This window comes from Balaenoptera acutorostrata, chromosome 3, assembly GCF_949987535.1.
Source record: "Balaenoptera acutorostrata chromosome 3, mBalAcu1.1, whole genome shotgun sequence".
Lineage (NCBI taxonomy): Eukaryota > Metazoa > Chordata > Mammalia > Artiodactyla > Balaenopteridae > Balaenoptera > Balaenoptera acutorostrata.
In genome coordinates this window covers 10871500-10899038 of record NC_080066.1, presented here as the reverse complement: position 1 = coordinate 10899038, position 27539 = coordinate 10871500, and the positions used below count along the sequence as shown (strand labels likewise).

Below are 27539 nucleotides of genomic sequence, written 5' to 3'. Positions count from 1 at the left end.
AATGTTTTAATATAGTTACTTAGTTCATCAGCACAGTTCCACCGTTTTTGAAGTTTTATTTTAGTACTCTCCATTTTTCATCTTTCCCTCTCTCCTTTTCTTCTCATTCCATCCCTTTCTGCCTGCCTCCCTCCATTCCCTCTTTCCATTCACCATCCATCTGCTGAGCATCTGTTGAGTGCTTGGAACTATTACCCATACTGGGAATGCAGTGATGAACAGGACAAATAACATCTGTGCTCTTAAGGAGTTGATATTCCAGTGTGGGGCTGGTAGTCATAGACAATAAAAGAAAAATAAAGAAGAATGTATCAGGTGGGTAGCAAGTGCTGTGATCAGAGGGAAGTATATAAAATGATAGGCTGTGACTTTGGAGTAGAATTATTATGGCCACCATGTAAGTTGGTATTATCCTCATTTTATATTTGAATAAACAAAAGCATAGAGAATTTAAGAAACCCATTCATTGTTACTTAGGGAATCTAGGATTACCAGTTCAGGTCTGTTTGACTTTATAACTCATTTTTGCTCTTAACTACTGTGCTATACTATCTGTCATATGTTTACAGTGCAATTTTTTCTTAAATTTTAATAAGTAGACCTCACCAACTCTGGCCCCAATGTAGTAATCCAAGTTCTGGGCCTGCATGCATTCTTCGTTTTTCCTCATACCCTTATGCCTTATCAAAACTTTACATGTCCAATGCGTCATTCTTGCTAGGTGCCTACTAGTTAACTGAATAAATTAAGTTCTTGCGTGGTACCATTTAAATGGATTTATATGCTCCTTGTCTCTGCTCATTTGTGTTACTACACAGTTTTGCAATTTTTTTTTTAAGTTGACTCACAGGACACTTCTTTTTTTTTTTGGCTGTGTGGGCTCTTCATTGTGGTGCATGGGCTTCTCTGTAGTGTGGCGTGTGGGCTCCAGAGCCCACAGGCTCAGTAGTTGCGGTGCACAGGCTTAGTTGCCCCTCGGCATGTGGGATCTTAGTTCCCCAACCAGGGATCAGACCCGTCTCCCCTGCATTGGAAGGTGGATTCTTAACCACTGAACCACCAGGGAAGTCCCCAGTTTTGCACTGTAATGGCATCCTTTAATGCTTTAACCCAAGGAGCAACTCATATGTAATGGTTTAGGGGTATGTGTGTATATGTGTGTGTGTGTATGAATGTATATGAATGTCAGGGTGGTGGTTGGGGTACATATGGGAAGAAAAATAGTTTAGCTGAAGAGATTTCTTTCTTTCTGTGCTTCTTAAGAAATATCATTTAAATAACTTCCTACTCCATCCGGTGGCAACGGTACTAATTATGAGTTATGAAAAACAGCTAGAGTGAATATAACATATTTGTGTATGCCTTAAGAGACATAAAATGCTTAATGATTACCAAAGCTCCATTCCTCTTTTGAGGCACTTACATTTACTTATGCTTATTTGAGTGGTAAAGCCAGTTACATATTAAGTATGCTAAAAATAACTTTAAAAATTAATGTACTAGTATACTGAATTGCTTGCCAGTTGAAAAATATTCTGAGAGACCAATCTGTCTTTTCTAAATTCCTTAGATCTTCATTTTTAAAGCCCATTCAAATATCATGTAGGCAAAGTACTTTGCACAATTATAAACTAAGGCCTTTAGTAACTATTCCATGAACATTTAGCTAGATTTTAAAAGATGATTTTGATACTGGCTTGCCCATGAGAGGCTCACAATCTAATGGGGAAATGAATATAAGGAAATATAAGGTATATGAAAACAAGTACTACAGTTTGTTGAGTGCTTGGCGGGGCAGTAGGGAATAGTCATTAAGATCATAGGCTCCAGAGTCCCTTTATGTAGGTGCCTCTCCTGGCCTCACACAAAGGAGCTCCTCAACCTTAGGTTAAGTTACCAGCCTCTCTTTGTCTCAGTCTCCTTTTCTGTAATACGGGGACAATAATAATAAATCTAATAATAATGAGTCTCATAATACTAAATCTCATAGGGTTATGGTAAAGATTAAAGTGTGTGGAATGCTTATAAACTTATTACAGCTAATGACCTGTGGAAAATGCTCAGTAAATGTTAGCCATTAATAGGGGTATGTACAGAATATGACAGCATAAAAGAAGAGTGGTTGAGGGTGGTGTGAGAAGACTTCCTAGAAGATGGGACACATGGGCAGAATCTTGAAAAGTACATTTCACTGGTCAGACGGATAGGAGGTAAGAGGGACAGGCTAGGCAGAGAGACAAACATGTATGCAAAGACATTACAGAGCCCAGGATACATTCAGGAAAGTTGAAGTATTTCAGTATGAATCCTGAAAAGCCTGATGAAGCATTGTGGACTTTATCCTATAGGCACTTGAGATAAATTGTTGAGCTGGCAAAGGATGTTAGACGTATGGGTCTGGCACCATAGAAGCAAACTTGGAAGTCACTCACTCATTTATTCAGTGTTTTTTGAGGGTGCACTAAGTTCCCAGGCATTGTTTTTGGATAGTGAACAAAACAGGATGGTCTGTGATCCTATGATCGGAGTTCAGAATCTTGTGGGGCAAAGATAAGTGAGTGAATAAATTAATAAGTGCTGGTAAGTGTTATGAAGGAAAGTAACAGAGTAAAATGAGGGAGGATAATGGGGTTGGGGAGACTGTATGTTTAGGAGGACTTCCCAGAGTCAGTGTCATTTAATCTGAGGTCTCAAGGATAACCAGGAGGCAGAGAACAGGGACAGGAGAGTATTCCAGGAAGAGAAAAACCACATCTTTAAGGTACCAATGTGTGAAGAAGCTTGGAGTGTTCTAGGAAGTGAAGGAGGCCAGCATGGCTAGCGAATCATAGCAGAGTGGAGAGAGATGAGCTCAGAGAGAGTCAGGTGCCAGGCATTCAGAGTTCTATAGGCCAGAGTGAAGTGTTATTTTATTTGAAGTGCAGTCAGAAGCCACTGAAGGATTTGAAGCAGAGGGATAAATGCTCTCATTTAGGTATTAAACTAATTTCTCTAGCTGCTCTGCAGAGAATAGATTAGTAAGGGGCGATGTAAAAGTGGGGGCAGTGATAAGAGTCCTATTGAATTAGTCTAGGTAAGAGACAGCAGTGGCCCTGGGATGGAGATGAGTGCCTAATTTGAGATACATTTGGAGATAGAATTGACGGGACCTACTGATGAACTTGATGTGAGAGGTGAAAAAAAAACAAAAATCAAATTTGATCCCTTCAGGTTTATAGCTTGAGGAACTGGGTAAAGAGTGGTGCTATAGGACTTCTCTGGTGGCGCAGTGGTTAAGAATCTGCCTCCCAATGCAGGGGACACGGGTTCGGGCCCTGGTCCAGGAAGATCCCACATGCCGCGAAGCAACTAACCCATGAGTCACAACTACTGAGCCTGCTCTCTAGAGCCTGTGAGCCACAACTACTGAGCCCGCATGCCTAGAGCCCGTGTCCAGCAACAAGAGAAGCCACTGCAATGAGAAGCCCGCGCACCACTATGAAGAGTAGCCCCCGCTCACCGCAACCAGAGAAAGCTCGCGCGCAGCAATGAAGACCCAACGCAGCCAAAAATAATTAAATAAATAAAATAAAATTTTTTTAAAAAAGTGGTGCTATCTACTAAAATTAAGAAAATGTGAAAACAAAAAAAAAAAAAAAGAAAATGTGGAGACTTCCCTGGCGGTCCAGCGGTTAAGACTATGAGCTTCCACCGCAGGGGGAGCAGGTTCGATCCCTGGATGGGGCACTAAGATCACGCATGCCATGCTGCATGGCCAAAAAAATTTAAAAAGAAAAAAAAAAAGTGAAACACTGGAAAGAGAGTGGTTTGAAGGGTAAGGGAAGGAAAAATCAAGAGTTCCATTTTGGACATAAGTTCAGCTATTGTTGCCAAGTTAGCACATAAAAACATGATGCCCAATTAAATTTGAATTTTAGATCAACCATGAATAATGTTTTAGTATACGTCTATGACAAATATTGCATACTAATACTAAAGCATCCTTTTTTATTTATATGAGTTATTTTTCTGGCAACCCTGATGGTTAAGCCACCTGTGAGAAGTCAAAGTGGAGATGTCAGGTGTACAGTTTAGATATATGAGTTCGAAGCTGAGTGCAGGAGTTTAAGCTAGAGTTTAGGAGTTATAAGCTGGGAGACATAGGAATCTAAAGCTGTGGCAATGAGATTACCCACTTAGGAAATGTACAAAGACGAAAAAGAAGAGAATGCTCAGGACTGAACTCTTCAACATTTTGAAGAAAAAGTAAAACACAGGAACTTTTTTTGAATAATTGAGGAGTGGCCAAAGAGATTAGAGGGACGCCAGATCGGAGTCATATTACAGAATCCAAAAGAGGGCAGTATGGTTTTTTTTTTCAGCTGCGCTGCACAGCAAGCAGTATCTTAGTTCCCTGACTGACCAGGGATCAAACCTGTGCCCCCTGCAGTGGAAGCATGGAGTCCTAACCACTGGACTGCCAGGGAATTCCCAGAGGACAGGATTTAAAAGAAGGAGAGAGTGACCAACTGTGGGGAAAACTACAGAGTGATAGAATAATATGAGTGGAAAAAGTATGCAACGAATTTGGCAGCACAGAGGTCATTGGCAACCTTAGCAGTGTACTTTTCTGTAATGATTGAGGAAGTAGAGAAAGCATGGTTATCTAAAACTTGAAACAATCTTACTTGGGAAGGGAGCAGAGAAATAGTGTTGGCTAGACAGTGATAGTTAAAACCATGACAAATTCTGAGCTTTCCCAGGGGAGTGTTTACAGTAAGAAAAGAAGACATTTGAACCAGTATCTTTGGAATAGATAGAAGTAAAAGGAAGGAGGAAAGGGGACAGAGGAGTGAGAGGTATGAGCCAACTCCAGTAGGGAAATTTTATAGGAACGAAGAGAGAGGGACTCAAAAGAGAGGGAGTTGTTAACAGTAGCAGATAATACAGAGCCACGAAGAAAATGAAGCCTAAAATAGTTTATTGCTGTACCCATGTCATGCTGTTTTAATTATGATAGTTTTACTGGGACTTAAGTGTTTGGTAGCTGGTCATCTTAATCTTTAAAATCTTTTGGATATTTTTAGTCTCTACTCTTCCATGTTTAACATTTAGGGAAAGCTTGTCAAACTCATTGCAAAAGCCTGTTGGGATTTTGATTGAGATTGCATTTAATAGTATAAGAATAATTGTCCAGTCATATAGAAAAATACATTATTAGGTCCTTCTCTAACAGCATTTGCAGTAAATTCCAGGTGAAAATAACTCTGTGGATTTGATGATTATGAAGTTACTGAAAACTTTTACCTGGGCAGTTGCTGAGAAGTCAGATTATAGTGGCCTCAGAGATGGATTGGACATAGAAAAGTAGAGAATATAAATATACAGCATTATTTCAAGAAGCTTGGCTCTAAGGTAAGTAGAAAGATGCTAAGACTAAACGGCCAAAGAGGAGACTCAGGGTTGAGGGAGTTTTATCTCAGAAGATGGGAACATATTTATAAACCATTAGAGAAATGAGAGAAGAGCAGTTTGAAAATACAGAGAAATGTGGAACGGGGTCCCATGAGAACAGAAGGGAAGAGGATCCTGAGTACAGGTGGAGATACTGACTTTGGACAGAAGATCTTAATTGTATCTGAGACTAGAGAAATGGTGATTCTGATGAAGTAGACATCAATAATTTGGGGTTGAGGCAACAAAGTTGAAGAAATTCTAGCTTGAACTTTCTGTCTGAGATTTGGAATAAGGTCATTTACTGAGCGTTCTTGAATAGAGTGGGGTAGAGAGTTGAGAATACTATGCAAGTTTGGCAGTAGCCACTGTAGGGGAAGGATGGGGGACGTTCAAGTGCACATAAAAGGACTGCTGAGAGCCCGGATCAAAGAGGACAGCACAGACGTTTCCCTAAAGTTCTTTTGAAAGGAAGAAAAGACAGAAAGTTGAAAAGATGGGAAGTATTAGCATAGGTAGTTACGTTAACTGAATGGTTATCATTCAAGGAACTACAAATATTTTGCACGTCGCATCTTGCTTCATGTCCATTTGTTTTTTCTTAAGTGGATTTACAAAATGATCACTCTCCAAGTTTCTTAGTACATTTACAGCATTAATATGTGGGACCATTAATTAATTTGAGAGAAATGCCCAGGAGGGAAAGAAATAACAGTAATTAGCATCTTCAGTCACAAATGGTGAAAATAATGCCTAAAGATACTCCTGAGGTCATAACGCAAGCCGTTCTTTATCCATAATTAAATGAACAACATCTTCCAAATTCAATGAAAAGGGCATATTTTATTAATAGAAGACTTTAGTGTGAATATTATAGTTGTGTGGCGTCTTGACCCATTTCTGTCTCGAGCTCAGTAGCTAGTTATAGTTGATATATCCCAGTTATAACTGAAGTCAGGGAGATTTATTTTGTGAGTTTTATTTCCTAATCCAGCAGGGATCAGCATACTATGACCTGCTGACTGGGGAAAAAAATCAGAAGAGGAAGAATGTGTCATGACACGTGGAAATTACATGGAATTCACATTTCAGTGTCCCTAAATTAAGTTTTATTGGAATACAGCCACACTTGCTTATCTGTATGTTGTTTCTGGCTGATTTCACACTGTAGTGGCAGAAGTGAGTAGTTGTGATGGACATGGAAAGCCTAAAATATTTACTATCTGGCCATTTGCTGAAAAAGTTGGCTGTCACTTAAAATACAGCACCTGCCTGGTCCAGTTTCCATCCCCACTTCTCCCATCTCTCAGTGCCTTGCTTATTGGTGCTATGTATTCCAGGGGTGTTTGTCTTTTCATAAGGAACTCTTTTTTTTTTTTTAATTTATTAATTTTTTTTGGCTGCGTTGGGTCTTCGTTGCTGCACGCGGGCTTTCTCTAGTTGCGGCGAGCTGGGGCTGCTCTTTGTTGTGGTGCGCGGGCTTCTCACTGCGGTGGCTTCTCTTGTTGCGGAACACGGGCTCTAGGCGCGCGGGCTTCAGTAGTTATGCGGGTTCTAGAGCACAGGCTCAGTAGTTGTGGTGCACGGGTTTAGTAGGGGTTGAATCCGTGTCCCCTGCATGGGCAGGCAGATTCTTAACCACCGTGCCACCAGAGAAGTCCTCATAAGGAACTCTTAAACACTAAAAAGGCTAGACCCAAATGAATGTACAGTGCTGGGATTGCAGGTACAGGTCAGGATGTCTGGATATATTTTGGCTAAAAGGTCACCTTGGCATCCTTTAATTCCACCATACAGTCACTTGTGTCAGCTACAAACATGATTCTAATTGGGAGCATTTGCTAGTTTCTTGACCTGCTGTTCTCTTTGTGATATACCAGGCCCTTCAGATCCTGAACTTAAAATTTCAAAACAACTTTCACAGGCAGAATGGTTGAGCAAGGTGGCAGGACAGCTAGGCCTCAATCTGCCTTTCAAACATAGCTACAAAGAGCCCAAGTCCTTTGCTTGGTTCTAGGTTCTGTGGGCCTGAGGAGCATGGCTTGGCTGCCTTGGATCATAATGTTCAATTTTATTAAAGTTTTTACTTTACCAAAACAAAATTTCATTTGGCCCATGAGCTCTTGGGCCACTGCTAATTCATATTCAGTTTAGCTTTGTTAGTACATTCGAGGGTGGATCTTGCTCAGCTGGAGTGCAGTGTGTGTCTCCTGTACGTTTGGAAGCCTCTTAGACTTTCCTGTATCCGTGTTCCTCAGACTAGAGGTCACGAGCCATCCTTTGAGGGGCCTGCAGAGCTCATTAGCCTCCCCTTCCTCGTATTTATGTCTATAGTACTTTCTGTCATTTGGCTTTCTCTGTCCACCCAGATAGAATCACAGGGCTCTAAGCCACAGGTCAGGCAACCACGACAGGGAATTTTCTTTCCTTTGGAGATTTTTAGAGATGAGTTTCCATGAGACCAAGGTTCTCTCCTGTCTTCCTCTTCCACATCTATAAAGATCATGCTCTTCTTCACACACCTGTAAATATGTAACCTGGCTTCCTTGGGGACAGAAGGTGAACCTGTTCTTGGTAGGTTTTCCTGTCTGCAATATTGCAAAGCGATGAATTTCTCTGGGGCTTCCCTTCAATGCTGGATCTGAACTCTTCCTCCAGATTTTCACTCTTGTCTCTCGGCACAGATCAGAGAAGAGAAACGGACTGAAAGTGAGCTGAGCATGTGCGCCTCGGCCACCATCTTCAGGCTGGGCCCAGCTCTGCGTAACCCTGAGAGACAGGGTTAGGCTGTCTTAAGAAAAGACACTCTTGGCTGTGCCTTGAGCTGGGTTCCTTTGCCATAACCAGTAAGAGAGAAAACAGAGCCTCTCACACAACAACTTCATTAATTGACTTGATAGTTGATGTTTGTAGAAGAAAAGCATGGGTTTCCATTTTCCCGTTTAATTATCCATAATAGCACCCTCCCAACCGTGCCTAGGAAATGCATCTGACAGGGAGACATTGGTTTCATTTGGAAGAAAGCTGAGTTGACATGAGAAAAAGTTTAAGTTGAGGAGAAGTAGGATTCTCATCGACCCTTTTTCTCTTCTCTTAAGTCTGTGAGACTTAAATTATCTTTATAATGCTATAATTAGCAAAGTGACAATTTCTTATTTATCACAGATCCTAGAAATATGCAGAATTTTTGAGAAATTGTAATGTCTTTAAAGCCTGTTTGCCGATTCTAATGACTTGCCAGTTTATTTTATTATTTCTCCATAAAATATTACTAAATTTAAATATAATGCTGTTTTATAATACTACTGAGGGCTCTTAAGGATATATGTTATTTTCTGTTTCAGAATGTAATATTCAGATAGGATCATTTTTGACATTTCAGTAATGCAGTCAATTTTTAGCTCTAGGATACAAATTTAAAATAGATTAGAGGTAGGACTCCTAGTCTCATTTCTAAAACATTTGGCCTCATTTTCCTTGTGAGGAAGGATAGGGAAGAAAGGTGAATAATAATAGCAGAGAAGCTTAAAACAAATAAAAAAGGCCATAACTTTTATTGGGCTATGGCAGTAGAAATTTAATTCATAATTATTATAGGAGCTCTTACCATCCATACTTACTGTTTACTCAACTTTCGTCTTTGAGCTTCTGCACTCTTTTATTTCTAGAACTTTTTCTTCTTACTCAACTCTACCCCCTCCACTTAGCGCACACAGACGCTTCACTGAAGCCGTGGTTCTGCTGCTCTGCTCTGGCTACTTGCTTCTATTTAAAGGTGTCTCTATACCTGATTCAGTTCGTGGTTAGAAAAGCATGTGCTGGCGATGCCCAGACAACCAGTTTCCCTGCTTCTGCCTCTTGTGACTTGGAGTTTGCCCTTTCTGCTTTGGAATTCATTCCACGTTTCTCCTCCTCATGACTGCTAGGCCCTGGCTAGCCTATTTAGACACTATTATTAGATACTGACTGCTGGTGGGTGACTACTTTTTCCAAAGAAGTCTCCTGTGCTTGGCTTGGGTGGGTGTCACTTAAATCTATTAGGCTATCAGTTTCAGAATCCCCTGTGCAGCCTTTTAAAATTTGGATGAACGTACCTCTTCTCAGATCTTAGGAATAAGTTCTTAGAATGGGGTCTCTATGCACGTATAATTTTTTAAATTATCATAGGTATTTCTAAGGTACCTCTAGGGTTGAGAACCATGGACGTAAAAACCTTGAAAATCATCCTTCATGCCCTGTTCTATGGCTGGAGGTAAACCCTAAAAACACTTCTCATCTGGGGGAGACATGAGACTTTTCTTTATTAATCTTGTGCTCTCACAATCACACAGACAACATAACCTTTACAAACCATAGTTAATCTGTCTTTTTGGCTTTCATGGACCAGGGAGAAATAAAACCAAGGGGAGATGTATTCTGGAGGGCAGTGACTTTCAGAGACAATGGAGCATGGTGGAGAGAGACAGGGCCATTTGAACTGTTCTAGATTCACTTGGTGAAATGAAATTCCTGAGCTGTTTACCCCAGACCATGAAATAGCCAAAAGGAAAATTTATTTTTAAATGTCTGTGAATGTAGAGAGGGCACAAATGTGAAAGCTGATTCTAAGAGAAATCAAATATGGAGGAAAGCCGTTGATTAATCTACTCTGCTTGTTAGCAGCATGAAGGGACTAAGAGAGACCATAAATGCTATACAAACTACAAAGGAGGTTGAGGTTTTTTTTTTGTTTTTTCTTTTGACACAAATAAGCAAACAGAGAAATGCTTGCCTGAAAGTAAATGAGCAGTTGGGCGCAACAACAAATGAACCAACAATGCAGAAGGCAAACACTAGTGGCTCACCAGTGAGATAAATACGGGCAATAAGCTGAAAGACATGACTGCTTGAGGCAGATGTGACAGAAACAGACAGCAGATGAGAATCAAATATAAATAACAGAGGCAGCTGGAGTTCACAATCCCCTGTCTTCCCTGTTATTAGTTCACCCTCTCTTTCCCTATTATCTCTTCCTAAACAACCTCACACATTTCCTCTGCACTCCGGACCCAGAGTCCCAGCTCCCTGACTGGTATTCCTGCTTGTGTCTCTATACATCAGTATGTTTAAAACCAGCTCCGGCTCTTCCTCTGCCAAACCTAATCCACTCCCTCTCCTGCCACCACCATCCATCAAAGATAGAGGCTGTGTTAGATCCACAGCATAATCCTTGACACTTCACTCTCCCTCACCCTCCAGAGCCAGCCCATCACAAATTCCTGTCAAGCTGCACCTCACATGGACTCTCTTGTCTCCGTCTCTACTGCCACCATCCTGGTCCAAGATACTATCATCTCTTCCCCGGATGGTTATACCGTCCTCCTGCACACATCCAACTTCTCCTTCAAGATCTTCTCTACCCTGCAGTCAGAGAGATCTTTTCTAAATTCAGTTTAATCTTTGTATAACCAGTCCCTTTCCTTAGAAACCCTTCGATGGCCTTTTACTGCTGTAGGATAGAGAACAAAATCCTAAACCATACTTATAAGTACTGGCATGATTGGCATTGGCTGTCTTTACAACTTCAACATTTACTTCTCTCTCCTTCTTTTGGCACTTCAGCCAAACCCTTCTGTCACGTGATGAGACACGCACGTCAGGGACTTAGCACCTGTGGGTCCTCTATTTGGAACACTATCACTTTTCTCCCTCCATCACCACCCACCTACTCAGCTCCTTTTTCTCCTCCCAGGCTTTCAGATCTCAAGCATCCATCACTCTCAAGAAAGCATCTCCCAAGCTCTCACTCTTGGTCAGATTTCTTTTCTATGTCCTTTTGCAGTTCGAGTAGTCTTCATGTGGAACAGTGTTTCCCAACCTTGGTGCTATTCACATTCTGGACTAGAGAATTCTGTTTTGTGGGGAGCTGTTGTGTGCATTGTAAGTAGCATTCCTGACCTCTACCCCTGGATGCAACTTGTAACAATTAAAAACATCTCCAGACATTGTCAGATACCTCCTGAGGAGCAAAGTTACCCCCTGTGAGAACCACAGCTTTAGAGCAACTACCTCTACTTCAGTCTGTGATGTATTGAATATGTTTTTCCTAAAAAAAAATTGAATACTCCATGACAGCATGAACTCTCTGTGTGTGTGTGTGTGTGTTTTGAATGAAAGAATGGGAAAAAACCCCAAAACACCATAGGGGAATAATGTCACTATTTGATTTTTATCTCCAGAGTTAATTCTTTCTTGTCTAGAAGGAAATTTGAGAACTACATCCATAATATTATTGAATTTCAAATCAGCATAATCTTGAGGTAGAGTTCACTAGAGAACAGTCACGGGGTACATGCTTCTGGTCCACTGCTGGAAACCTCCAGATCATTAGGCTTCTTGAGGAAGAGGCTCAACTTCTCTATATCTAAACAAGCATTCTAAAAATTATACACCTTCTTCGTGTAGCTATGTGGCAACTTGGTATTATTAACTATTTGGTGGAAAACTATACAATAGAGCTAGAATTTAAGCTTGAAATGGAGTACAAAGCCTTTCTTTCTAGAGGAACATACATAGAGGAATGTACTCTATACCTTCTGTGATATTTTCTAGCAGCTTCAGGTAGCTGATGAAAAAGGTAGATATAAACACAGTAATAATAAGCGGAAAAGTAAATAAGAGTGGGTATACAGAGGGAGTAACACTTGATTCTAAATGGAAAGAAACATTGGGAATGTCTTTCTAGAAAAGGCGATATTTGAACTGCTTTGAAAGATGAGTAGGAATTTTCTAGGTAAAAGGACAAAACCTGGAAAGTTCTTGGGATTAAAAAGAGCACAGAGGCTTCCCTGGTGGCGCAGTGGTTGAGAGTCTGCCTGCTAATGCAGGGGACATGGGTTTGAGCCCTGGTCTGGGAAGATCCCACATGCCGCGGAGCAACTAGGCCCGTGAGCCACAACTACTGAGCCTGTGCGTCTGGAGCCTGTGCTCCGCAACAAGAGAGGCCGCGATAGTGAGAGGCCCGCGCACCATGATGAGGAGTGGCCCCCGCTTGCCACAACTAGAGAAAGCCCTCGCACAGAAACGAAGACCCAACACAGCCAAAAATAAATAAATAAATAAATTTTAAAAAGAATCCTCAATGTCTGATCATTGTTAAAAAAAAAAAAAAAAAGTGGAACACAGCATGTGGTCTCTAGAATGTTTGAGATGAAGCTGGAAAGGTTGGAAGAGGCTAGAACATGAAGAGCTTTAAATGCTGAGATAAGGAATTTGGATTTATTTATAGCAAACTATCCCAAGGATTTAAAAAAGGAAATGGTATGGTTGCATTCATATTTTATTAGAAATCTCTGGCTGAATGTGGAAAATAACCTAGAATGTATGAGACTGCAAGTTTAGAGACCAGTCAGGGATCTGTTATACTAGTTTCCAGGAGAAATGAAGACAAACATGACTTAGGACAGTGACAGTAGGGGTGGGAGAATGGGAATGATTTCTAAGCACAATGAGGAAGTAGAAATGAAATGGTAGAGACCTTCAAGATGGCAGAGGAATAAGACGTGGAGATCACCTTCCTCCCCACAAATACATCAGAAATACATCTACATGTGGAACAACTCCTACAGATCACCTACTGAACGCTGGCAGAAGACCTCAGACTTCCCAAAAGGCAAGAAACTCCCCACGTACCTGGGTAGGGCAAAAGAAAAAAGAAAAAACAGAGACAAAAGAATAGGGATGGGTGGGAGCTGGGGGCTGAGGCTCGGGCTTCGGAGGTCAGATCCCAGGGAGAGGACGGGGGTTGGCTGCGTGAACACAGCCTGAAGGGGCTAGTGTGCCACGGCTAGCCGGGAGGGAGTCTGGGAAAAGGTCTGGACCTGCCAAAGAGGCAAGAGACCATTGTTTCGGGGTGCCCGAGGAGAGGGGATTCAGAGCACCACCTAAACGAGCTCCAGAGACGGCGTGAGCCGTGGCTGTCAGCGTGGACACCAGAGACGGGCATGAGACACTAAGGCTGCTGGTGCAGCCACCAAGAAGCCTGTGTGCGAGCACAGGTCACTATCCACACCTCCCCTCCCGGGAGCCTGTGCAGCGCGCCACTGCCAGGGTCCCGTGATCCAGGGACAACTTCCCCGGGAGAACACACAGCACATTCCGTACCCCTCCCTCCCCCTGGCCTGAGTGAGCCAGAGACCCCTAATCAGCTGCTCCTTTAACCCTGTCCTGTCTGGATGGGGAACAGATGCCCTCAGGGGACCTACACGCAGAGGTGGGTCCAAATCCAAAGCTGAACCCCAGGAGCTGTGCGAACAAAGAGGAGAAAGGGAAATCTCTCCCAGCAGCCTCAGGAGCAGCGGATTAAAGCTCCACAATCAACTTGACGTGCCTGCATCTGCTGAATACCTGAACAGACAACGAATCAGCCCAAATTGAGGCGGTGGACATTGGGAGTAACTGTAGACTTGGGGTTTGCCTTCTGCATCTAATTTGTTTCTGGTTTTATGTTTATCTTAGCTTAGTATTTAGAGTTAATTATCATTAATAGATTTGTTTATTGATTTGGTTGCTCTCTTCCTTTTTTTTTTGTATATATATATATATATATTTTTCCTTTTCCTCTTTTCGTGACTGTGTATGTGTATGCTTCTTTGTGTGATTCTTTCTGTATGGCTTTGCTTTTACCATTTGTCCTAGGGTTCTGTCTGTCCCTTTTTTTTTTCTTTTCTTTTTTATTTTTTTTAACATCTTTATTGGAGTATAATTGCTTTACAATGGTGTTAGTTTCTGCTTTATAACAAAGTGTATAGTTATACATATGTCCCCATATCTCTTCCCTCTTGCATCTCCCTCCCTCCCACCCTCCATATCCCACCCCTCTAGGTGGTCACAAAGCACCGAGCTGATCGCCCTGTGCTATGCAGCTGCTTCCCACTAGCTAGCTATTTTACGTTTGGTAGTGTATATATGTCCATGCCACTCTCTCACTTTGTCCCAGCTTACCCTTCCCCCTCTCCGTATCCTCAAGTCCATTCTCTAGTAGGTCTGCATCTTTATTCCTGTCTTGCCCCTAGGTTCTTCTGATCATTTTTTTTTCTTTTTCTTTTAAATTCCATATATATGTTAGCATACAGTATTTGTTTTTCTCTTTCTGACTTACTTCACTCTGTATGACAGTCTCTACATCCATCCACCTCACTACAAATAACTCAGTTTCGTTCCTTTTTATGGCTGAGTAATATTCCATTGTATATATGTGCCACATCTTCTTTATCCATTCATCTGTTGATGGACACTTAGGTTGCTTCCATGTCCTGGCTATTGTAAAAAGAGCTGCAATGAACATTGTGGTACATGACTCTTTTTGAATTATGGTTTTCTCAGGGTATATGCCCAGTAGTGGGATTGCTGGGTCGTATGGTAGTTCTATTTTTAGTTTTTTAAGGAACCTCCATACTGTTCTCCATAGTGGCTGTATGAATTTACATTCCCACCAGCAGTGCAAGAGGGTTCCCTTTTCTCCACACCCTCTCCAGCATTTATTGTTTGTAGATTTTTTGAAGATGGCCATTCTGACTGGTGTGAGGTGATACCTCATTGTAGTTTTGATTTGCATTTCTCTAATGATTAATGATGTTGAGCATCCTTTCATGTGTTTGTTGGCCATCTGTATATCTTCTTTGGAGAAATGTCTATTTAGGTCTTCTGCCCATTTTTGGATTGGGTTGTTTCTTTTTTTGATATTGAGCTGCATGAGTTCCTTATATGTTTTGGAGATGAATCCTTTGTCAGTTGCTTCATTTGCAAATGTTTTCTCCCATTCTGAAGGTTGTCTTTTCATCTTGTTTATGGTTTCCTTTGCTGTGCAAAAGCTTTTAAGTTTCATTAGGTCCCATTTGTTTATTTTTGTTTTTATTTCCATTTTTCTCGGAGGTGGGTCAAAAAGGATGTTGCTGTGATTTATGTCATAGAGTGTTCTGCCTATGTTTTCCTCTAAGAGTTTGATGGTGTCTGGCCTTACATTTAGGTCTTTAATCCATTTTGAGTTTATTTTTGAGTATTGTGTTAGGGAGTGTTCTAATTTCATTCTTTTACATGTAGCTGTCCAGTTTTCCCAGCACCACTTATTGAAGAGGCTGTCTTTTCTCCACCGTATATTCTTGCCTCCTTTATCAAAGATAAGGTGACCATATGTGTGTGAGTTTATCTCTGGGCTTTCTATCCTGTTCCATTGATCTATATTTCTGTTTTTCTGCTAGTACTATACTGTCTTGATTAGTGTATCTTTGTAGTATAGTCTGAAGTCAGGGAGCCTGATTCCTCCAGCTCTGTTTTTCTTTCTCAAGATTGCTTTGGCTATTCGGGGTCTTCTGTGTTTCCATACAAATTGTGAAATTTTTTGTTCTAGTTCTGTGAAAAATGCCAGTGGTAGTTTGATAGGGATTGCATTGAATCTGTGGATTGCTTTGGGTAGTAGAGTCATTTTCACAATGTTGATTCTTCCAATCCAAGAACATGGTATATCTCTCCATCTATTTGTATCATCTTTAATTTCTTTCATCAGTGTCTTATAATTTTCTGCATACAGGTCTTTTGTCTCCTTAGGTAGGTTTATTCCTAGATACTTTATTCTTTTGGTTGCAGTGGTAAATGGGAGTGTTTTCTTAATTTCACTTTCAGATGTTTGATCATTAGTGTATAGGAATGCAAGAGATTTCTGTGGATTAATTTTGTATCCTGCTACTTTACCAAGTTCATTGATTAGCTCTAGTAGTTTTCTGGTAGCATCTTTAGGATTCTGTATGTATAGTATCATGTCATCTGCAAACAGTGACAGCTTTACTTCTTCTTTTCTGATTTGGATTCCCTTTATTTCTTTTTCTTCTCTGATTGCTGTGGCTAAAACTTCCAAAGCTGTATTGAATAATAGTGGTGAGAGTGGGCAGCCTTGTCTTGTTCCTGATCTTAGTGGAAATGGTTTCAGTTTTTCACCATTGAGGACAATGTTAGCTGTGGGTTTGTCATATATGGCCTTTATTATGTTGAGGAAAGTTCCCTCTGTGCCTACTTTCTGGAGGATTTTTATCATAAATGGGTGTTGAATTTTATCGAAAGCTTTCTCTGCATCTATTGAGATGATCATATGGTTTTTCTCCTTCAATTTGTTAATATGGTGTATCACGTTGATTGATTTGCATATATTGAAGAATCCTTGCATTCCTGGAATAAACCCCACTTGATCATAGTGTATGATCCTTTTAATGTGCTGTGGATTTTGTTTGCTAGTATTTTGTTGAGGAGTTTTGCATCTATGTTCATCAGTGATATTGGCCTGTAGTTTTCTTTCTTTGTGACATCTTTGTCTGGTTTTGGTATCAGAGTGATGGTGGTCTCGTAGAATGAGTTTGGGAGTGTTCCTCCCTCTGGTATATTTTGGAAGAGTTTGAGAAGGATAGGTGTTAGCTCTTCTCTAAATGTTTGATAGAATTCGCCTGTGAAGCCATCTGGTCCTGGGCTTTTGTTTGTTGGAAGATTTTTAATCAGTTTCAATTTCATTACTTGTGATTGGTCTGTTCATATTTTCTGTTTCTTCCTGGTTCAGTCTTGGAAGGTTGTGCATTTCTAAGAATTTGTCCATTTCTTCCAGGTTGTCCATTTTATTGGCATATAGTTGCTTGTAGTAATCTCTCATGATCCTTTGTCTTTCTGCAGTGTCAGTTGTTACTTCTCCTTTTTCATTTCTAATTCTGTTGATTTGAGTCTTCTCCCTTTTTTTCTTGATAAGTCTGGCTAATGGTTTATCAATTTTGTTTATCTTCTCGAAGAACCAGCTTTTAGTTTTACTGATCTTTGCTATCATTTTCTTCATTTCTTTTTCATTTATTTCTGATCTGATCTTTATAATTTCTTTCCTTCTGCTAACTTTTGGGTTTTTTTGTTCTTCTTTCTCTAATTGCTTTAGGTGTAAGGTTAGGTTGTTTATTTGAGATGTTTCTTGTTTCTTAAGGTAGGCTTGTATAGCTATAAACTTCCCTCTTAGAACTGCTTTTGCTGCATCCCATAGGTTTTGGGTCATTGTGTTTTCATTGTCATTTGTTTCTAGGTATTTTTTGATTTCCTCTTTGATTTCTTCAGTGATCTCTTGGTTATTAAGTAGTGTGTTATTTAGCCTCCATGTGTTTGTATTTATTACAGATTTTTTCCTGTAATTGATATCTAGTCTCATAGCGTTGTGGTCAGAAAAGATACTTGATACGATTTCAATTTTCTTAAAATTTACCAAGGCTTGATTTGTGACCCAAGATATGATCTGTCCTGGAGAATGTTCCATGAGCACTTGAGAAGAATGTGTATTCTGTTGTTTTTGGATGGAATGTCCTATAAATATCAATTGAGTCCGTCTTGTTTAATGTATCATTTAAAGCTTGTGTTTTCTTATTTATTTTCATTTTTGATGATCTGTCCATTGGTGAAAGTGGGGTGTTAAATTCCCCTACTATGATTGTGTTACTGTCGATTTCCCCTTTTATGGCTGTTAGTATTTGCCTTATGTATTGAGGTGCTCCTATGTTGGGTGCATAAATATTTCCAATTGTTATATCTTCTTCTTGGATTGATCCCTTGATCATTATGTAGTGTCCTTCTCTGTCTCTTGTAATAATCTTTGTTTTAAAGTCTATTTTGTCTGATATGAGAATTGCTACTCCAGCTTTCTTTTGATTTCCATCTGCATGGAATATCTTTTTCCATCCCCTCACTTTCAGTCTGTATGTGTCCCTAGGTCTGAAGTGGGTCTCTTGTAGACAGCATATATACGGGTCTTGTTTTTGTATTCATTCAGCCAATCTATGTCTTTTGGTTGGAGCATTTAATCCATTTACATTTAAGGTAATTATCAATATGTACGTTCCTATTACCATTTTCTTAATTGGTTTGGGTTTATTATTGTAGGTCTTTTCCTTCTCTTGTGTTTTCTGCCTAGAGAAGTTCCTTTAGCATTTGTTGTAAAGCTGGTTTGGTGGTGCTGAATTCTCTTAGCTTTTGCTGGTCTGTAAAGCTTTTAATTTCTCCGTCAAATCTGAATGAGATCCTTGCTGGGTAGAGTAATCTTGGTTGTAGGTATTTCTCTTTCATCACTTTAAATATGTTCTGCCACTCCCTTCTGGCTTGCAGAGTTTCTGCTGAAATATCAGCTATTAACATTATGGGGATTCCCTTATGTGTTACTTGTTGTTTTTCCCTTGCTGCTTTTAATATTTGTTCTTTGTATTTAATTTTTGATAGTTTGATTAATATGTGTCTCGGCGTGTTTCTCCTTGGATTTATCCTGTATAGGACTCTATGCGCTTCTTGGATTTGATTAACTATAGAAAAAGCATATGATCATCTCAATAGATGCAGAAAAAGCTTTCGACAAAATTCAACACCAATTTATGATAAAAACCCTCTAGAAAGTAGGCATAGAGGGAACTTACCTCAACATAATAAAGGCCATATATGACATACCCACAGACAACATCGTTCTCAATGGTGAAAAACTGAAACCATTTCCTCTAATATCAGGAACACGCCAAGGTTGTCCACTCTCACCACTATTATTCAACATAGTTTTGGAAGTTTTAGCCACAGCAATCAGAGAAGAAAAAGAAATAAAAGGAATCCAAATCGGAAAAGAAGTAAAGCTGTCACTGTTTGCAGATGACATGATACTATATATAGAGAATCCTAAAGATGCCAGCAGAAAACTACTAGAGCTAATCAATGAATTTGGTTAAGTTACAACATTAATGCACAGAAATCTCTTGCATTGCTATACACTAATGATGAAAAATCTGAAAGAGAAATTAAGGAAACACTCCCATTTACCATTGCAACAAAAAGAATAAAATACCTAGGAATAAACCTACCTAAGGAGACAAAAGACCTGAATGCAGAAAAGTATAAGACTCTGATGAAAGAAATTAAAGATGATACAAACAGATGGAGAGATATACCATGTTCTTGGCTTGGAAGAATCAACATGATGAAAATGAGTATATTACCCAAAGCAATTTACAGATTCAATGCAATCCCTGTCAAACTACCAATGGCATTTTTTACCAACTAGAACAAAAAATTTCACAATTTGTATGGAAACACAAAAGACCCTGAATAGCCAAAGCAATCTTGAGAAAGAAAAACAGAGCTGGAGGAATCAGGCTCCCTGACTTCAGACTATACTACAAAGATACACTAATCCAAACAGTATGGTACTGACACAAAAACAGAAATATAGATCAATGGAACAGGATAGAAAGCCCAGAGATAAACCCACGCTCATATGGTCACCTTATTTTTGATAAAGGAGACAAGAATATACAGTGGAGAAAAGACAGCCTCTTCAATAAGTGGTGCTGGGAAAACTGGACAGCTACATATAAAAGAGTGAAATTAGAACACTCCCTAACATCATACACAAAAATTAACTCAAAACGGATTAAAGACCTAAATGTAAGGCCAGACACTATAATACTCTTAGATGAAAACATAGGCAGAACACTCTATGACATAAATCACAGCAAAATCCTTTTGACCCACCTTCTAGAGAAGTGGAAATAAAAACAAAAATAAAGAAATGGGACCTAGTGAAACTTAAAAGCTTTAGCACAGCAAAGGAAACCATAAACGAGACGAAAAGACAACACTGAGAATGGGAGAAAATATTTGCAAATGAAGCAACTGACAAAGGATTAATCTCCAAAATTTACAAACAATTCATGCAGTTCAATATCAAAAAAACAAATAACCCAATCCAAAAATGTGCAGAAGACCTAAATAGACATTTCTCCAAAGAATATATACAGATTGCCAACAAATGCATGAAAGGATGCTCAACATCTCTAATCATTAGAGAAATGCAAATCAAAACTACAATGAGGTATCACCTCACACCAGTCAGAATGGCCATCTTCAAAAAATCTACAAACAGTAAATGCTGGAGAGGGTGTGGAGAAAAGGGAACCCTCTTGCACTGTTGGTGGGAATGTAAACTGATACAGCCACTATGGAAAACAGTATGGAGGTTCCTTACAAAACTAAAAATAGAACTACCATATGACCCAGTAATTCCACTACTGGGCATATACCCAGAGAAAACCATAATTCAAAAAGAGTCATGTACCACAATGTTCATTGCAGCTCTATTTACAATAGCCAGGACATGGAAGCAACCTAAGTGTCCATTGACACTTAGGAAATCATCTCAGTGTTTTGTGACCACCTAGATGGGTGGAATAGGGAGGGTGGGACGAAGACACAAGAGGGAGGAGGTATGGGGATATATGTATATGTATAGCTGATTCACTTTGTTATAAAGCAGAAACTAACACACCATTATAAAGCAATTTTACTTCAGTTAAGATGTTAAAAAAAAAAAAGAAGTGAAATGGTTTTGGCAGTGGTGAAAGAGAGAAAGAAGAGTCTAAGATGACTCTCAAGATTCTAATGTGATTTTCTGCATGCTTTTTGAAGCCATTAACAAAGAGAGGGCATTTTGAAGGAATAGGTTTGGATGGACAAAGGTGAGTTTGGTGTTGGACATGCTGAGATTGAGTCATCCATGAACCCTAGTTGGAGGAGCCTGGAGTGGTGCTCAGAAGATAGGTCAGCGCTAGAGATAGGTTTGAGTTACCACGATGGGGTATTTACTGATGCTGTGGTAATGAAATAGGTATTCCAGAGAAAGGATGTGAAGAAGAGGGGCAGACTTACTGTGTACCACTGAGGAAGAGTTTAGATAAGAAAACCCTTTTTCTAAGTCTTTATCCAAAACTTGAATCACCTGAGGGATTTATATTTTAAGATTCAGGAAGGGAAAGTAATCAAATTATTTTCATCTCCATTTGCTCTGATTTATTTATTCTGCTGGTATCAGGAGAACTAATGTTGAAATGCCTTAAAATAAGTTCTATCTATTTACAGCTCTCTGTGAATCTGGAAGTCACAAAATCTTTGTACATTTTCCAAGTCTTTGAAAACAGCCTTCACGATATGTGCTTTCAGACCACAGGCATATGGTGAGAGTGTGCTTGCCTTCCAAAAGCAGACATTGAGAAACAGGAGAGTTTGGATATAGTTTAGACAGTTTTTGAACTGATTTAGCAGTAATGGGTCAACTCTGTTAATGACTATATTTTATTTTCTTGAGAGCATACATTGTGGATGTTCTCATGGATTTCCATATATGTATCTATTTCAGAATTTTTAATATTTTATCTGGCATGTAGTTCATTCGTATTAATGACTAGACGTGAGTATGGTCATTTTAATGATATAAACCAAAAACACTGTATGTAATTCTCTTGTAATTGACAAGCTCAAGTTCTAGCCTATTTTTTAATTGAAATACATTTGACATATAACATTGTATAAATTTAAGGTGTACATGTTTTTTGATACATTTGTATATTGTAGTATGATTGCTATTGTAGTGATAATTAGCACCTCTATCACATTACATGAATTGTCTTTTTTTAGTGGTTACAATCATTAAGTTCTAGTCTCTTAGCAAGTTTGATGGTTGTCATACAATGTTGTAATCGATATTCTAGCCTATTTTCTTCTTATGTTGGGTTACTATAAAAATGTGTCTGCCAAAACCACTTGTAAACAAGTAGGTAATATGAACAGATTCTCATGTGAACTGATCTGAATGTTTACCAGCAAATAGATACATTTTGTTCCTATAAGACAAATAAGCAACTTTTTTGTATTTGTAGTGATATTTTAAGTTGGTAGATAAAATAGGGATGATAATACAACAAAATCTTCTGTCAGTTTTAATAATAGCAAATGGGGTTTTTGTTGCTCTGTTTGTTTTTATGGTGCCCTTTTGTAAAAAGGCATTTTTTGAGGCCAGAAAACAAGTGATTTTTGAAAGGCCATACAAAATGTTATTTCAAATTTAAACATAATTGAAATATATTAGCAAAAACTTACTCATATCAGAATTGAATTCAGGAACTCATTGAATGACAAAATTGTTTATACCTAAGAAGAACAGAATCACAACTTAGCAGTAGATTTCTAGACACTATTTTCAAAATAATTTTTTGTGTGCACTGAGAAATGAGCAGGCATATATGCTTTATATAGTTATGGTACATTTTCCTGTAAATAGTGTATTCTTGAAGAATTGAATTTAACTTGAATTTTTAATAGATTTTATTGAATAGGATAAATAATAGAATATTATTTATTATAATAATAATAGAATAAATAGAATAAACTAATAATAATAAAGTTTACCCAAAGACACAGAGCCAGTAAGCAAAACACAGATCATAAAGACTTCAGAGCTTACCTATTTTTTAAATTTTTATTTTATATTGGAATATAGTTGATATACAATGTTGTGTTAGTTTCAGATGTACAGCAAGGTGATATAGTTATACATATATCTATTCTTTTTCAGATTCTTTTCCAATATAGGTTATTACAGAGTATTGCGTATAGTTCCCTGTGCTATTCAGTAGGTCCTTGTTGAGTATGTATTTTATATATAGTAGTGTGTATGTTAATCCCAACCTCCTAGTTTATCCCTCCCCCTGTCTTTCCCCTGTGGTAACCATAAGTTTGTTTTCTATGTTGTGAGTCTGTTTCTGTTTTGTAAATAAGTTCATTTGTATCATTTTTTAGATTCCACATATAAGTGATATGGCATTTGTCTTTCTCTGTCTGACTTACTTCACTTAGTATGATAATCTCTTGGTCCATCCATGTTGCTGCAAATGGCATCATTTCATTCTTTTTTTATGGCTGAGTAGTATTCCATTGCATATATGTACCACTTCTCCTTAACAGCTTACATATTTAATTACCATCCTATGTGTGATATTCCTGTTTCTTGGAGTGTGGGTAGAGAACTCTGAGCTTCCTGTCAATTTCTTGCTCCCTTTCTTGTAGGGCTCTCTTCCATCTTTGCAAAGTGATCAGATAGGAGTAAATGAATGGGAAGTATGGAAATGTCATTGGCTTAAATGTAAATTAATAGAATATACAAATTGAAGGTACAAATGGTAGAAGTACCAGAAAGTTATATACTATTGCTTTCTTCGTGAGTTTACCCTTTGTGTGATAGGTCTTGCAAATTGGTGGCACCAATTTCATGAGATTTGAGGGGTAATAAAAGGTCTGTTGATTTTTATCTTTATCCACCTTAGTGTGAGTTTCAAATCCTTTGTTATTTATTTATTTTTATGAAGGTACAATTTACATAGAGTGAAATGCATTAATATTAATTGTACAGTGCAATGTGTTTGACAAATGCATACACCCATGTAATCTATGCCTTTATCAAGATTTAGAAGTTTCCATTCTCCCCAGAGAGTTCTCTCTTGCCCTTTCCCAGTCAATCCCCACACCTCCCTCTCAGATTTCTATCACTGTAGATTAGTTATGTCTGTTCTAGAACTCCATATAAATGGAATCATGCAATGTGTTCTCTTTTTTATCTGGCTTCTTTAATATATACTGTATAATCTTTGAGATTCATATTGGCTGTGTGAATCAACACTTTTCCCTTTCTATTTCTGAGTGGTATTTCATTGTAAGAATATTATTATAATTTGTTTATTCATTTTCCTGTTGGATGGATATTTGTGTTGTTCTCTGTTTTGATTATTATAAATCAAGTTGCTGTGAACATTCTTTTTTGTTTTTTGACTTGAAAGCATTTTATTAAACATTTTTGGATGTTGCTTCCTACTTTTAAGTATAAAAAAAGCATTTCAATAAAAACAAATACATAATGAAGTCATCTTCCTTTATGTGAAGAAATATGAATGAACTGTGCATTAATATTTAAAGGCAAAGTAGTTCATTGCCAAAACTTTAAATATCTCAAGAGCACAACAAATTCTGAACACACTAAGATCATGTTGCTACTTCAGTATTCTTGGGAATGGTGAGTGATTAGTTGGTCTGTGGTTTAGGATTGGTTTCCATGCTTGTTTCTTGAGCTTCTTCTACCTCTGAGAGCTTTTCATCATTTTCCAGTGTTTGTTGAAGTTCATGGATGGTGCTGAGAAGAACGTGAAACTGTTTCCTTCTCAATTGCAGCTTATCTTCAATACTTCCTTTAATATGTGAAAGATGCTCTAATTCCTTTCCCAGAGCCTGCAGTTCCTTTAATGTCTCACGCCTGTCTGGACGACGCAGAATCACTTTTGCCAATGCATCATATTCTTGGCTATCTTTTCGTATTCGTTTTGCTTGAAGATTTTGCTTTTTGCACTCAGTGATTTTTTCATGTGCTCCAGCAATGCTACCTTCTATTTCTTTGTAAATTTTTTCATAATTTTCCATTTCTCTGAGGTTCATATCATATACCAGCAAACTTTTGCCCATTGAAAATTCACATTGGGACAGTGTGCTTAGCATACGTTGGTACTGGCTGTATCCCTCTTCCTGGGATCCAGAGTTGTGCCATTTAATGAAACTTTTCGCTAGCAGATTAATTTTCCCATCATCTCCAGTGCCATCTCTATCAATGAGGAGACGCTTCCGTATGACTTTGTTATCAGTCACAGCTCCCACGGCATGCGTGGTGGCGACGGCCGCTGCTAACATTCTTATACAAGTTTTTTTTGCGATCAGATGTTTTTCTTTTACCTACAGATAGAATTGCTTGGTCACAGGGCAGATGTATTTTTAACTTTCATAAGATGCTGCCAGGCCATTTTCCAAAGTGGTTGTACAGTTTGAAATTCCCACTTTATATTCCCATTAGCAATGTATGGGAATTCCCCTTGCTCTAAATTCGCTCCACATTTGGTATTGTCAGTCTCTTTAATTTTAACAGTTTTAGAAGGTATCTTTTTATAACTTTAATCTTCTCAATCTTTCTGTGAGATTAGAGTTTTAAACTGTTCTGTACTGTAAAAGCAATATATTTTACAGAGTTTGGAAAAGACTGAAGATTTTAAGTAATAATGTAAAAATTACCTATAAGTCCGTAATTTAGTTTTCTAAACATTTAGTATAAAATTATTTTCATATATATAAATTATAATCTTATACTCTTTTGTCATTAAATAAGCCCCCAAACCTTGAATTTTATGCCATAATATTATTACACTATAGAGTATATTATAATTCATTTTACCATTTGTCAACTTTTTGGGATGTGGATTGCCCCTAATTTTGTCCCGATATAAATAATACTGTGTGTGAAACATTGATTTTCTTTTTTTTTTTTTTTTTACATTTTTTAAAACATCTTTATTGGAGTATACTTGCTTTACAATGTTGTGTTAGTTTCCGCTGTATAACAAAGTGAATCAGCTATATGTATACATATAACCCCATATACCCTCCCTCTTGCGTCTCCCTATCCCACCCCTCTAGGTGGTCACAAAGCACCGAGCTGATCTCCCTGTGCTGTGTAGCTGCTTCCCACTAGCTATCTATTTTACATTTGGTAGTGTATGTATGTCAGTGCTACTCTCACTTCGTCTCAGCTTACCCTTCCCCCTCCCCGTGTCCTCAAGGCCATTCTCTATGTCTGCATCTTTATTCCTGTCCTGCCCCTAGGTTCATCAGAACCTTTTTTTTTTTTTTAGATTCCATATATATGTGTTAGCATATGGTATTTGTTTTTCTCTTTCTGACTTACTTCACTCTGTATGATAGACTCTAGTTCCATCCACCTCACTACAAATAACTCAGTTTCGTTTCTTTTTATGGCTAATATTCCATTGTATATATGTGCCACATCTTTATCCATTCATCTGTCAATAGACACTTAGGTTGCTTCCATGTCCTGGCTATTGTAAATAGAGCTGCAATGAACATTGTGGTACATGACTCTTTTTGAATTATGGTTTTCTCAGGGTATATGCCCAGTAATGGGATTGCTGGGTCATATGGTAGTTCTGTTTTTAGTTTTTTAAGGAACCTCCATACTGTTCTCCATAGTGGCTGTATCAATTTACATTCCCACCAACAGTGCAAGAGGGTTCCCTTTTCTCCACACCCTCTCCAGCATTTATTGTTTGTAGATTTTTTGAAGATGGCCATTCTGACTGGTGTGAGGTGATACCTCATTGTAGTTTTGATTTGTATTTCTCTAATGATTGGTGATGTTGAGCATCCTTTCATGTGTTTGTTGGCAATCTGTATATCTTCTTTGGAGAAATGTCTATTTAAGTCTTCTGCCCATTTTTGGATTTGAAACATTCTTTATAACTAAATCTTGCGTGTGATTCAGATTACTTCCTTGGAGCAACTTCCTGCCAGATCACAGTGTTGTCTCATTGTCTCATTTCCAGTCTTTATAGCTCATTGTATTTAACAGAAATTCCAGAATAATGTAAAATCCCACGGTTGCTATCAGGTGTCCTTATCGTTTGCCTGCTTAAGAAGAATTCCTTCCTCACCACTAAGACTTGGCAGCTTATTTATGGTAGATGTTCTTTCTGTTAGGAAGTGATGCTCGTGAATGTTGCTTTCCTCATTAATTTCAGTTGTGATAAATGTTCCACTCATGGAGGCACTCTGTGCCACGAGCACAGAACGTGGAAACTTACCCAGTTTGGGTAGTTCTGTGAAACTCCTGTGTCTACCGCCTGGTGTGTTACAGTGAAGGCACTTAAAAAACCCTATATTGTGTGAAAAGTCAGTGAAAGTAAGACCTGAGGAATGAGTTGATGTGAGCCAACTGAGGGTTAGGGAGGGCGGTGGAAACAGGCAAGGGTGAGAGAACAGGATGCACTCTGACAGCGCTAAGGTGGGGAGCAGATGCATCTTAGAGCTGAAAAGTGGCCGGGTTGGCTGAAGCATAGTGAGCGCAGGGGACAGGGGTGCTGGACGGGGCTGAAGGGGAAGCAGGGCCATGAGGTCCAGGCCTCTCACCTGGTTCAGGATTTTGACTGTTACAGCTTGCAAGAATGTGATAACAATGGCTGATATTAAGTGTCCTTTTTTTCGCTTTTTCACCTTAAATTTCACCCTGGCAGATACTGGCATTGTGAATTTTTTTTTTTTACATGATAAATTTTTGTTTATTCCCTTTTGCTCTGGACTTTTTCCATTTTTTTCTTCCTCTCTATCTTCACTATCTTGCTTTCTTCCCCCATAAATATAAATGC

At 38.7% G+C, this 27539-nt stretch overlaps 2 protein-coding genes across 2 annotated transcripts in view; one reads left to right on the top strand and one right to left on the bottom strand.

Moving 5' to 3' along the window:
• GPR158 (G protein-coupled receptor 158) overlaps nt 1-27539 on the top strand; it is a 344117-nt gene that overhangs the window by 194322 nt on the left and 122256 nt on the right. The window lies entirely within an intron of this gene.
• LOC103002789 (THO complex subunit 7 homolog) lies at nt 24364-25020 on the bottom strand. The gene has a single exon (XM_057544512.1). It carries the CDS (start codon nt 25018-25020, stop codon nt 24364-24366), a length of 657 nt encoding a protein of 218 aa, XP_057400495.1.